The sequence below is a fragment of the Delphinus delphis genome, chromosome 5 (genome assembly GCF_949987515.2).
Source record: "Delphinus delphis chromosome 5, mDelDel1.2, whole genome shotgun sequence".
Taxonomy (NCBI): Eukaryota; Metazoa; Chordata; class Mammalia; order Artiodactyla; family Delphinidae; genus Delphinus; species Delphinus delphis.
The window spans coordinates 22,581,502-22,593,542 of NC_082687.1; the positions used below are offsets into that span (position 1 = coordinate 22,581,502).

The window sequence follows — 12,041 nt, forward strand, 5'->3', positions numbered from 1 at the left end:
GCATCTTTGTTCCATCCATGGTGACATTTGTACTTTTTAAATGCACATTAGAAGATTTTATACTCAGATTCTGAACCTTCCCCTGTGAGTGTTGAGAGATTATTATTGAAAAAAGTCTTTTATGACAACCAAACATGTTTCGTATGGCTGAGATGCTCATGTCAGGCCTTGAAGATATCCTCATACATTTATCCAAAAATTATGGTAGAACTCCACTGAGCAACGAAAATGCCAAGAGACATGAAATGGGGTAAAAGAGAGGACTTCAGAACCCTCTCATTAGCCGGGAAAACATACAGCATAGAAGGAGCGCAGGCAAGCATCACTCTCTCCATGGAAAGAGTGTAGCAGTTAAAAGAAAAGTGGAGCTAATGACATGCCAGATAAGAAGCAGCCCTCTCAGAGCATCACATGACATTCCTTTCTGGGATCAGGGAGCCTGTCCCATGTTTCCTGTTGTGCTCCTGAGTCGGTCTTTGTGGCAAAGAGACAAGTTTGCTAAAGTTTTTAATTAACGTATGTCCTTGCTGACAGATGTTGTGAATGAGGCACTTTTTCTTTCCCATTATGGCTTAGACTTTAGATTTAATTACTGTGGAAATGAATCAAGAAACATGACTTCAGGCAGAATACTTTAAATGTCAGCAGAGTAACCATATTAATTCTCAATCTTAAAGGATCCGTGTAATCCCATCTTTATTATGAGTGATGTGAAAATAATTTTAGGAAGGAGGTTAAAGATAGGAAGACCCTGCAAGCTATGGGAAGATCACCTGTTAGTTGCCATTTTTTGGATAGCTGTTTTGTTTGCATAACGACTTAGTTTTATTTGGTGCATACACATAACGACTTGTATGAAAAGGGACTGTGCTCTTCAAGTGTTATATGTGAAAGGACCGGAGCCCTTCAACTTAGGTCTAAATGTATTCATGAAATATATCTTCCATTCAGATGACCAAAATCTGGCCACATTTTTTTTATTGCCTAAAATGAGTATTCACTTAAAATTATGTTATCTCTCATGTCATCAGCTCTAAGCCATGGAAATGCAGTGAAGTAACTAAATGTTTAGTCCTCCAGTAAAATACATATTTGGAAAAAAAAAACCCAAACCTTAAAATGACCTAAAAGAAACAATGAGGTCCTATTATATAGCACAGGGAACTATATGCAGTATCTCATGATAAACGATAATGAAAAGGAATATAAAAAAGAATATATATGTATAACTAAATCACTTTGCTGTACAGCAGAAATTAACAAATATTGTAAATCAACTATACTTCAATAAAATATTTTTTAAGAAAGAAAAAAAGTTGAAGACATATGGGGTACCTTCTCATACAATCCAGTGCTCGGATAAAGAAGTCCTTGTGTAACTGGTGTTCATCCCTCAAGATTGAGCATTGTTCAAGTGTCACTGACATCGACGTCCTGTCTTTGGCACTTTTACAGCAGGTGAAACGGATGCCATTTAGTTTGCGACAAATCTGTAACAGACATATACACAGTTTATTGTTTACTCGCAGATTAAAGTGTCAGAGTCCTCTAGACACTTCTAGTCTAAACCCACCAAATTTATGTTAATTTATGAAAATTAACTGGTTCAATCTGCCTATAGAATGGAAACATATTACCTTTTCATTTCAAAAGCTAGTGGAATAGATTTAATTTATTTAGCTCTTTGTACATGAGGTGTGGGGCTGTTGAAGGCATATAAGATGGTAAATATCCAGCAGAGGCAGCAAGGCTCTCTGAGAGGGCATCTAAGCTGCAGGGGATAATGATAATCACAGCTCAGAAGCAATATCTTAATAGTGAAGGGGAAAAAAATAATCTGTATTTCCTGGATCAGCCCCTTGATTTGAATCTTACATAGCTAATACCTTCTTACTATATATTTAAAATAACCTTTACTAATCTCTGCTGGATGTTACGAGATTTCAAACATCCACATGGTGCCAAGTGAAACCGATAAGGAAACCACTCATCAATGCAACTAATAAGAATAAGGACACCAAAAATGGCCACTGTAATTGCATATCTACTGTGCACCAGGTACAATGCTAATAAATTTCATATAGATTTTGCTCTTTTAATTTAACTGCACATGAACCCTGGAGGAAGGTATAGTAATCTCATTTTACAGATGAGGAAATTGAGGTGTAGATAGGTAAGGTGCCTTATGCACAGCAGAGCAGAGCCAGGATGCTGGTATAAGTCTACCTAACAAGGACCAAGTCTTTAACTTCTGTCCTGTTCTGTCTCTCTCTATAATTCTTTCTTGTTGTTATTCTGATGTAAGCCAGGAGAAGAATCTGTAAGTAGCAATAATTTATGGTCTCATTGCTTTACGGTTAACAGGTGAATCACTCCATTCTATTCTCTTCCCTAGTCCATGGTAAGGCATCAACAATGTTCGTCAACATGCACTTAAGATACATCTACTCTGATGAGATACAGGCCTGCTTTACTATCTGCCTTTGAAGAGAGGATATAATAATACAGTTTATCAAGGGTTTTTATCATGATTTAATTGTGATTCTGATACTTAGCTTAGGAGTTACAAGTCCTTATTAGCCCTTAGGTACTTTCTCACTATCTCCAATGTAAGTGACTAGAGAAACGTGACAGCATGATTTCAACATGTAATCTTTTCTGTTTCTTGTAGAAAACACTAACGCATTTAAATAAATAGTATTTCAAAAATTTTAATATAAAATAACAAAGGCTTGACTATATTTATAGTAACAAAATACAAACCTCAATGGTCACTTATGAGAGGTGAGTTTTAAAAAGAATGAATATTCTTTAAAATGCATTGTCACAATTGTATGCAACTATCCTACGAAGGATATTTCATGTTACAAATTTAAAATCAAGAGGAATCTGGGGCGGCCTTCCCTGATGGCGCCGTGGTCAGGAATCCGCCTGCCAATGCAGGGGACACAGGTTCAATCCCTGGTCTGGGAAGATCCCACATGCCGTGGAGCAACTAAGCCTGTGTGCCACAACTACTGAGCCTGTGCTCTAGAGTCCATGAGCCACAACTACTGAGCCCTGAGCCACAACTACTGAGCCCACGTGCCACAACTACTGAAGCCTATGCACCTAGAGCCTGTGCTCTGCAACAAGAGAAGCCACCATGATGAGAAGCCCGCGCACTGCAACAGAGAGTAGCCCCCACTCGCCGCAACCAGAGAAAAGCCCACGCGCAGCAATGAAGACCCAACACAGCCAAAAATAAAATAAAATAACAAAATAAATAAATTTATTAAAAAAAAAAGAAGCTGGGGCAATTCCGTCAAAGCAGACAGGTTGGGTCTTGGTTTCTGTATTTCACAACTATTTGAACTATATGAGCTTAATTTAACATTAGCTTAATTTGGTATTTGGTCTTTTTAAATTTTCATTTTTTAAAATTCATTCAACATAAAACCAAATAGCTTTACATTTTTCAATTAGAATGTAAAACATTAACAAAAGCAGTATTTCATTAATCGTTTTAAAGAAGAGAGGATAATAAAACAGAGACAGAAATAAAAACTTTTTGGAAAATGTAAAAGGGAATTTCTATATTTCTTTCAGAGTAATACCAAGGTCCCTAGTTTACAAAGAGGATATTGAAACTCATGTATCACCCTATAGACATGTTATTAATAATAAAGTCAATATTCCTACAGAACGCCAAATTTGCACACTATGGGTGCTGTATATTTATCAAGGCAAGTAATCACCCATTCATGAATTCAATGGTAAGTTGTGAGTAAGCCGTATTTGGTTGGTATATACATTTCAAAAAAAATTTCAGAAACGTAGGATTTATGGGAATTTTTTTAATATATTCAAATGAGAAAACTACATGTACTAGAGAAAATATTCATTTGTGGTTCTACCTGTGCATCCTTCATTTGTCAATTTACATGACTGCACGATATGTGCATAATGACATATGTATATGTTTCTAAGTTGTCAGATGGCCTTGGGCAATGATCAAAGTACTTTTGTGCTATCATGTCATTAGTAATATAGCAAAAATAACTTACGACCTGTCTTTGTGAAATTTTCGTGAGAATTAGCAACCACAGTAGTCTTTGAAGGTATATAGAGCAGACACGGGAGAAAGAACTATTAAAAACAACCTTCATGTAATGTAGTATGATGCTAAAAGGGACCAGTGTAAATGAGCTGCCTGAAAGCAACGTTTCATATTGTTACCTTTGATGTTCTTCCCTGGGGCTCCAAGAGGGCATGAAGGGAAACTAGAGCAGCTTTCCTCTGCCTTGCTTTTGGTAAATTATTTTATGTAGACTCATGGTAAATTATCCATTCCTTTTTCCCAGAAGAGAGTAAGTAATATTAGATTATAATTGAAGCGCTGGCAGTAGGGGGAAAGGCTTTGTCTCAAATGCTATTGATGGAGAATGAATAGCACATGTGAGAAGATCTATTACACTCAACTCCAAATTACACGAGCAATCCTGTGCAGTAAGTTCAAACACGGCGTTCATCAAAAAGATCTCCAATGTGTGCCTTTCCTGATGAAAAGATCCCTTCCTAGTGAAAGGATCTCTGGGTCTGAATGTTTAACAAAACTCATATGAGCTATACCTGAGCGGTTGCCAGATAAGAGCTTAAAAATTATAGGCATGATTTTCTCCCTCAACCTTGTAGAAATCTTGGGGGGTGGGGAAGCAGGCAGATCTTCTACCCTGAGGTTGCCATTAAATGAGAAAGAAGCATACAAAATATAGCTCATTACCCTAAGAGCAATACATCAGTAATAAATTCCATGCCGGTATCTAAATTGACAAACGCATTTACAAGCTCATTAACAAAACAATATGTCCAGGAGCCTTACTGAGGCTGTGAGTCAGAGATCTGATAACCACTTTCTGTTGAAACCATATGTCTCTAGAGCAGCACTTCAAAACCCTGACTGACATGGGCTATTGACATTGCAACATGCAGTAACAAGAAAATCACAGACACTTGATTTTAACCTCAAACACATCCCAAATTTATAAGAAAAGCCAATGAGTAAGATTTTTTCTCATTGAATACATCTTCTTCTATCTTGTGTTTTTGTGTATTGATAGACTTCATGCCTAATCTCCTGGATAATGGAGAATGACATCTGGTAGCCCAAAGTGCAGAGGCTGGACCCTACATAGCAGATACCCGATAACACTTGCTGATATCACGGTGACAGGGAATACCATTTGACAGGAGAGTGCCTACCGTTGCAGCCAGCCACATGATTTCTACATTCTTTCTCTTTTTGGCTTGAATATTTTGCTGGAGATTTTCTAGTAATCCTTTTAAATCATTTTGTTCTTGAAAATGTGAAATGTCTGAAAAACAAAAAAGGAGGGGAAGAAAAAGGAAACCGTATTAGTATTAAGCTGCCCATGGAGTTTTCCTTAATATATTTGCAAATGTAATTTCCATAACAACAAATGCCATTTGGAGTAGAGAGTATCTGAGGATAATCATACTTATTAATCCTTCCGGTTTTATTCTTTACTTAGAAATATGCCTCAGTTTCCCTCATTCCCTATTATGTGTAACTGGGGTAATGTCAATGGGTGATATAACACTCACCAAGGAGGGAACTGTTTTTAATAACAAAGGCTGCCTCACTTCAACCAAAGTAGAGGATATGGATGAAACATGAGATACAACCTTCCATTTTTGGCTTACTGAGCAGCTAGTCTGAATCATGAGACTATATCAAACTGAACATCTCAGAGGTGGAATTGGAAAGTTCAACCAAAACCCATGAAGTCAGTTTCTACACAGAAAGATTCCTCAAACTAGGCAATATTGACATTCTGGACTGGCTAACACTTGGTTGTAGGGAGTGGGCCTATATTCTGCATTGTGGGATGTTAAGCAGCATCCCTGACCTCTACCTTTCAGGAGCCAGTAGTATCCTTCCCATTGTGACAATCAAAAATATCTCCAGGGCTTCCCTGGTGGTGCAGTGGTTGAGAGTCCGCCTGCCGATGCAGGGGACACGGGTTCGTGCCCCGGTCCAGGAAGATCCCACATGCCGCGGAGCGGCTGGGCCTGTGAGCCATGGCTGCTGAGCCTGTGTGGCCGGACCCTGTGCTCCACAACGGGAGAGGCCACAACAGTGAGAGGCCCGTGTACCGCAAAAAAAAAAAAAAAAAATCTCCAGATATTGCCAAATGTTCCTTGGGGGCAAAGTCTATCCTGTTTGAGAACAGGTGCTATTAAGGAGCACAGGTATGGATGGAAAGAGGAACAACGCAAGAGGCGATAGTTAATTATATGAGATAATTGGGAAGGGAGCAAGAAGTGACTGATTGCTCAGATCTCTACACACTCATAACTAGAGCATGGGTAATCGATGGCATATGGTTTATATTAAAACCTAAGGCAGGGCTTCCCTGGTGGCGCAGTGGTTGGGAGTCCGCCTGCCGATGCAGGGGACGCAGGTTCGTGTCCCGGTCCGGGAGGATTCCACATGCCGCGGAGCAGCTGGGCCCATGAGCCATGGCCGCTGAGCCTGCACGTCCGGAGCCTGTGCTCCGCAACGGAAGAGGCCGCAACAGTGAGAGGCCCGCGTACCGCAAAAAAAACCCAAAAAAAACAAAAACCTAAGGCAATGCACACTATGACACCAGTATTCCTGAGACTCAGTAAGATAGGATTCAAGATTAGAATATAGAGATGGAAACAAAAAGTCTAAGAGAGTGGTTGGGTTAGTACCGTACGGTATGAAAATACACTCTACTGTGTAAGCCACAAACTGACGGATGAAGAACTCCCGAGAGCTTTAATTGAGGCTAAAAACAGGAGAAAATACATAAGAACAACATGGACTATACGTAGGCTATCCAGTTACACTGAAGAAACAGATGATCTGTTCCTGAGTCAGATCACACACACACACAAAAATGACACAAATAAGCTTTCATCATAATGAAGCTTAGCACTTTCCAAAACTGTACCAGATGTTTCATTTTATTAGAATAATATATCTGAGTAGCTCTTAACTTTAGCTCCAGAGAGTAGAGGAAATATCCTAATGAACTGTACTAGCAATCTATATCTACCAAAGAATGGAAGTGGTTGGTAAAATGGAACTGAGCATTGAAAACAATTATATATCATCTTGAATTTCCTGTCCACAGAATAGAGGAAGGTCAGGTACAATCCAGATTCATACCTTGTTTTAGGGAGATGAGATTCAAAATATTCATATAAATATATGCATGATTCTACTTTATTAGTTCCTAAATGGGGAAACTGTTAAATGTCAAATTTTTACCGTGTAACTAGAGACGATTTTTTTTTTTTTAATTTTTTGGCCACACTGCGCACCATGTAGGATCTTAGTCCCCCGACCAGGGATCGAACCCGTGCCCCCTCCATTGGAAGCGTGAAGCCTTAAGCACTTGACTACCAGGGAAGTCCCAATGATTCTCTTAAGAAAGAGAAGCTTTCCCTAAAGACATTGCCTCGCTAGGTAGGAGACTCTGATACACAGAGATTTTAACAGGACACAGCCCAAGGATAAAGGGAAGGAGGCATAATGTAGAATGCCTTGAAGAGAGCTGCAAAGCCAGCTCAGGACTCTACAGCTAATTGAAGAAAGGACGGACAATAATGGTGCCTTCTAACTGATACTTTTAGCACACAAGGAATAAGTCAGATCTGCCATCACTGCCCTTAACGTTGATAAATGGCAACCAAAACAAAACCAAAAACAATCCATGACTTAGAATAACAAGCAGCTATTTAAAATTGTGTACAGGTATATCGTTGACAGAGAAAGTGTCCTTGACATTGTTGAAAGGAAAAACTGGTCATATTAATAAAGGAATTTATTGGTGTAACATTGCGTGTGTGTGCCTGCACTTGTGTGCATGCTTACCTCTCTCTCTATGTGAATGCAGGCAGAGCAAGACATCGGTTTAGATACTAACAGTGCTCCTCTTCGGGTTATGGGATTGAGGGTGATTTTTCAACTGCCTTTTAAATAATTTTTTATTTACTATTGGAGTATAGTTGATCAACAATGTCATGTTGGTTTCAGGTATACAGCAAAGTAATGCAGTTATACATATATGTGTATCTCTTCTTTTTCAAATTCGTTCCCCATTTAGGTATTACAAAATACTGAGCAGAGTTCCCTGTGCTATACAGTAGGTCCTCGTTGGTTATCTATTTTAAATATAACAGTGTGTACATGTCAATCCAAAACTCCCAATCTATCCCTTCCTCAACTGCCTTTTTATGTCATTTGAGACACAATAAATATATATTGTTTTAAAATAATACAGTTATTTTAAGAGCAAGGGAGAACAGAGTACATATGTATAAGAAAAGGAAAAAAAAAACCCAAGTTCTTATGATACAAAGACCTGACCTCCAAATTTCCATGGTCTGGTAGGGTGGGATAGATTTTTTACACCATTATTAACTGCGGTCAAGTGTACTGTGGGCTATGACGCAAGACAGTAAAAATGATAATAGGGACCTAAGAAAAGGAGTGGCCAATTCAATGAAGAATAGTTGAGTATGGAAAGGTTTCTAGTAAAGGTAATGCTTTGTGTCTACAGAGAGTATTTGAGGCCAAGAGAAAAATGTCAACAAAGGCATGGACATATGAGGCAGTACTATGGAAACAGGAAGCTTGTGGTTCACCATGTCCTTGGAGGGCACAGTCCTAGAGGCAAGAATTATTAAGAGTCTATTCTGATATTTTGGGATAGCTGGGCTTCCTCCTAAAAATGAGAGCGCCTGGTGAATTTTAATTATGGACATAACCATATCTGAGAGGTCCCCGAGATTGTTTTTTAAATCACCTGGTAAAAATGACTTTCAAATAATTTTAAAAGCAATACAGAAGAAGAATTTTACTTTATACAATGTCCCATAGCAGTTATGCACACTCATCCCTTTGTAACAAAAATTTTATGAAATAATATTTACCCTTAGTGCATTCACTGCACCCTGAATATATTTTGTTCTATTCCATGTTGCTTTCGTTTGAATGTTGGCCCCAACCCACTAAATTGATTAAACACCTGTATATGGTCAACATAAAAAACTTGCAAAGCACTGATCTAGGGCAACCTCATGTCCAAGATGCTTAGGTGACTTTTTCACAAGGTTCATAGTCAGACGGTCAAGTCAAAAATCCAGTCTCTTAAGGGGCTTCTCTGGTGGCGCAGCTGTTGAGAATCCGCCTGCTGATGCAGGGGACACGGGTTCGTGCCCCGGTCCAGGAAGATCCCACGTGCCGCGGAGCGGCTGGGCCCATGAGCCATGGCCGCTGAGCCTGCGCGTCCAGAGCCTGTGCTCCGCAACGGGAGAGGCCACAACAGTGAGAGGCCCGTGTACCACACACACACACACACAAAATCCAGTCTCCCAAGTCCTATGCCAGTAATTTCCTTCAAATCTGTATCAGTGTCTTCACAGTTGGCTGCTGATCCAAAAAATAATTCCAGTATTAACACAATGGACCAGCTTCTTCAGAATTCTGAGGATTCAGAACAAAGCATAATGATATTTCAAAATAATTTAGTTTCATAGTTGACATGGAGATTTTTAAATCAGCCATTTTAAACAGACTACAATGTTCCTAAAATAAGTCAAACAAATGGCCATCCTTTGCTCATGTTTATCTACATAAAGATAGTGCTTTCAGATCCACAGAAATGATGTCCCATAGAAATTTCACCCCTTCTCCCCATGGCATGATTTTTAGAAGGAAGTCAATTGATGTTCTTAAAATTTTCAAGCCACTGTTTCTATTTCTGTAATGATAAAGCTTCGTTTATTCAGTCCATCACTAAGACTGCTGCCACTTTTTTTCAGCCTGACAAAAGTCCTGTAGGCCACAGAAATTCAGGTCTGGATCTGGAAAGAAGTAGCATTAGTAATGACTAAATAGGTGAGATTTCAAGATATAATGATAGATCCTGATATAGCAACTGTAAATCATGGTATACACAGAACATGGATTGGTTTTGTTACTGAACCAAACTTGGGTCTGCCCACCCATGAGCAGTAAAGCTAATCTACTGACACCAGGCTGTAGTGAAGGAAAGTGCAGTGTTTACTGCAGGGTAACAAGCAAGGAGTCCTGGTTACTTAATGCTCAAAAAGCCCAAACTCCCTGATGGACTTCAGCAAAGTATTTTTAAAGACAAGGTGAGGGAGTGGGGTCCCATGGTATGTGATCAGCTCGTGCACAGTTCTCTGATTGGCTGATGGTGATGTAACAGGGCAGTGTCACAGGGGTTAACATTATCAACCCTTAGGTGCTGGTAGGTCTGGGGGCTACATGCTCACGGTCATCTAGTAGGTAACTTCTTCCATTTGGTGGTGGTTTTAGCATTTGTAAAACAACTCAGGAAATGTGCATCAATACTGTTATCTGGGTACTTCAGAGGGGAGATAAAGCAGAAGATATGGGGGAGGAGTCTCCTGGGAAGGCCCCGTAAGGTTCTGCTCAGTAACTGTTTTAGATGTAGAATGAGTTTCTTCAAATGTAAATATGGCAATAAGTCTTGCTTCTGGTACTCACTCCTGCATTACTCTAGGACTGAACTTAGACAGAGCAATTGAATCTCTATGCTTATCTCCATAAAAGTATTCTTTTTTCCCAGTGGGGTTCATGAAAGTAATCAGAAGGTAAAAGGTATAAGAATATACAGTGCATTACTGCTTATGACATTAAACAGCAGCAAAAATCTAAATGATGGTAATCTGTCATACATATGTATATATATTTATGACATGGAATATTATATAATAGGTAAAATGAATAAACATGCTAGATGTATGAGCATGGATATATACTAAAAACTATGTTGAGCAAAAAAAAATGATTCATACAAGATAACAGCAATAATATAAAGTTAAATGTGCAAACCTTTGCCATATTTTTTATGAATACACACATACAGAGGAAAAATATGTATGAGAACGCAAAATGCCAAATTCAGGATACTGATTTTCTCAGAGAAGGGAAGGTGAGGGGTGGGAACCAAAAAGCGTACAAAGGGGGTTTCCATTATGTCTACAAATATTTGTTTCTCACAACATTTCTGAGACTGGGTGATGGGTTCCAAAGTGCTTGTATTTTATGACCTGTTCTCTTTCTCCGTTTGGAACTTTCATAATTCTTTGTAAAGAAAGCACTGAGCCAAAATTCCAGGAAAATGATTACTAATGCCAACTCCGTCCCTGCTTCGACATGTGGTCATAGCAAGCTGCTTAACCCTCTGTCCCTATTTTCTCAACAGCAAAGTGAGGACAATAACCCTGTCCTGCTGCAGTGGAAAACCATGAATAAAAGTCTTGGCAGAGGGCTTCCCTGGTGGCGCAGTGGTTGAGAGTCCGCCTGCCGATGCAGGGGACGCGGGTTCGTGCCCCGGTCCGGGAAGATCCCACATGCCGCGGAGCAGCTGGGCCCGTGAGCCATGGTCGCTGAGCCTGCGCGTCCGGAGCCTGTGCTCCGCAACGGGAGAGGCCACAACAATGAGAGGCTCGCGTACCGCAAAAAAAAAACAAAAAACAAAAAAAGTCTTGGCAGAAGAGTCTACATTATTCAGTTCTGTGTCACCTCTGAAAAACAGAGGAAGACATTCACGGTTCTTAAGAAGAGTTCATAGCCTCAGATAGAAAGCCTACTTTCTCAGGCAAAAGTCCGAATTTATCCAAAGTAAGAAATATTCTCTCATACAGACACAGATGCACACACATGATCCCAAACATTCAGAAAGCCAGTGACTGTTCTCCCACCACTCCTTGCTGGGAGAGAACAGCCAAGTTCAGAGTCACTTTGTAGTAGCTATTTTTTCCTTGTTTTGTCAAATGGGATTTCTTTAACAACGGCAGCTCTAAATATGACATTGGCTTGACTCGAAGGCAGGGTGCTGACCAGTGAACAGGAATGGGACCGTGAACTCTCGGCTCATTGAACTATGATGCTAATGAGGCCAAGGCAACAGCTCCGTCACTTCACGGTCAAATGATTTTATGTTGTCAGAGAA

General features: G+C 39.6%; 1 protein-coding gene across 4 annotated transcripts in view; it reads right to left on the reverse strand.

Annotated features, from left to right (window-relative positions):
- INPP4B (inositol polyphosphate-4-phosphatase type II B) overlaps positions 1 to 12,041 on the reverse strand; it is a 487,644-nt gene that overhangs the window by 36,634 nt on the left and 438,969 nt on the right. For all 4 annotated transcript variants that reach the window (XM_060012086.1, XM_060012084.1, XM_060012085.1 and 1 more), the window contains 2 exons: positions 5,242 to 5,354; positions 1,336 to 1,490 (listed from right to left, as the gene is read on the reverse strand). In XM_060012086.1, the coding sequence (XP_059868069.1) occupies positions 1,336 to 1,490; positions 5,242 to 5,354 (268 nt within the window). The remainder of the gene's footprint in view (positions 1 to 1,335; positions 1,491 to 5,241; positions 5,355 to 12,041) is intronic.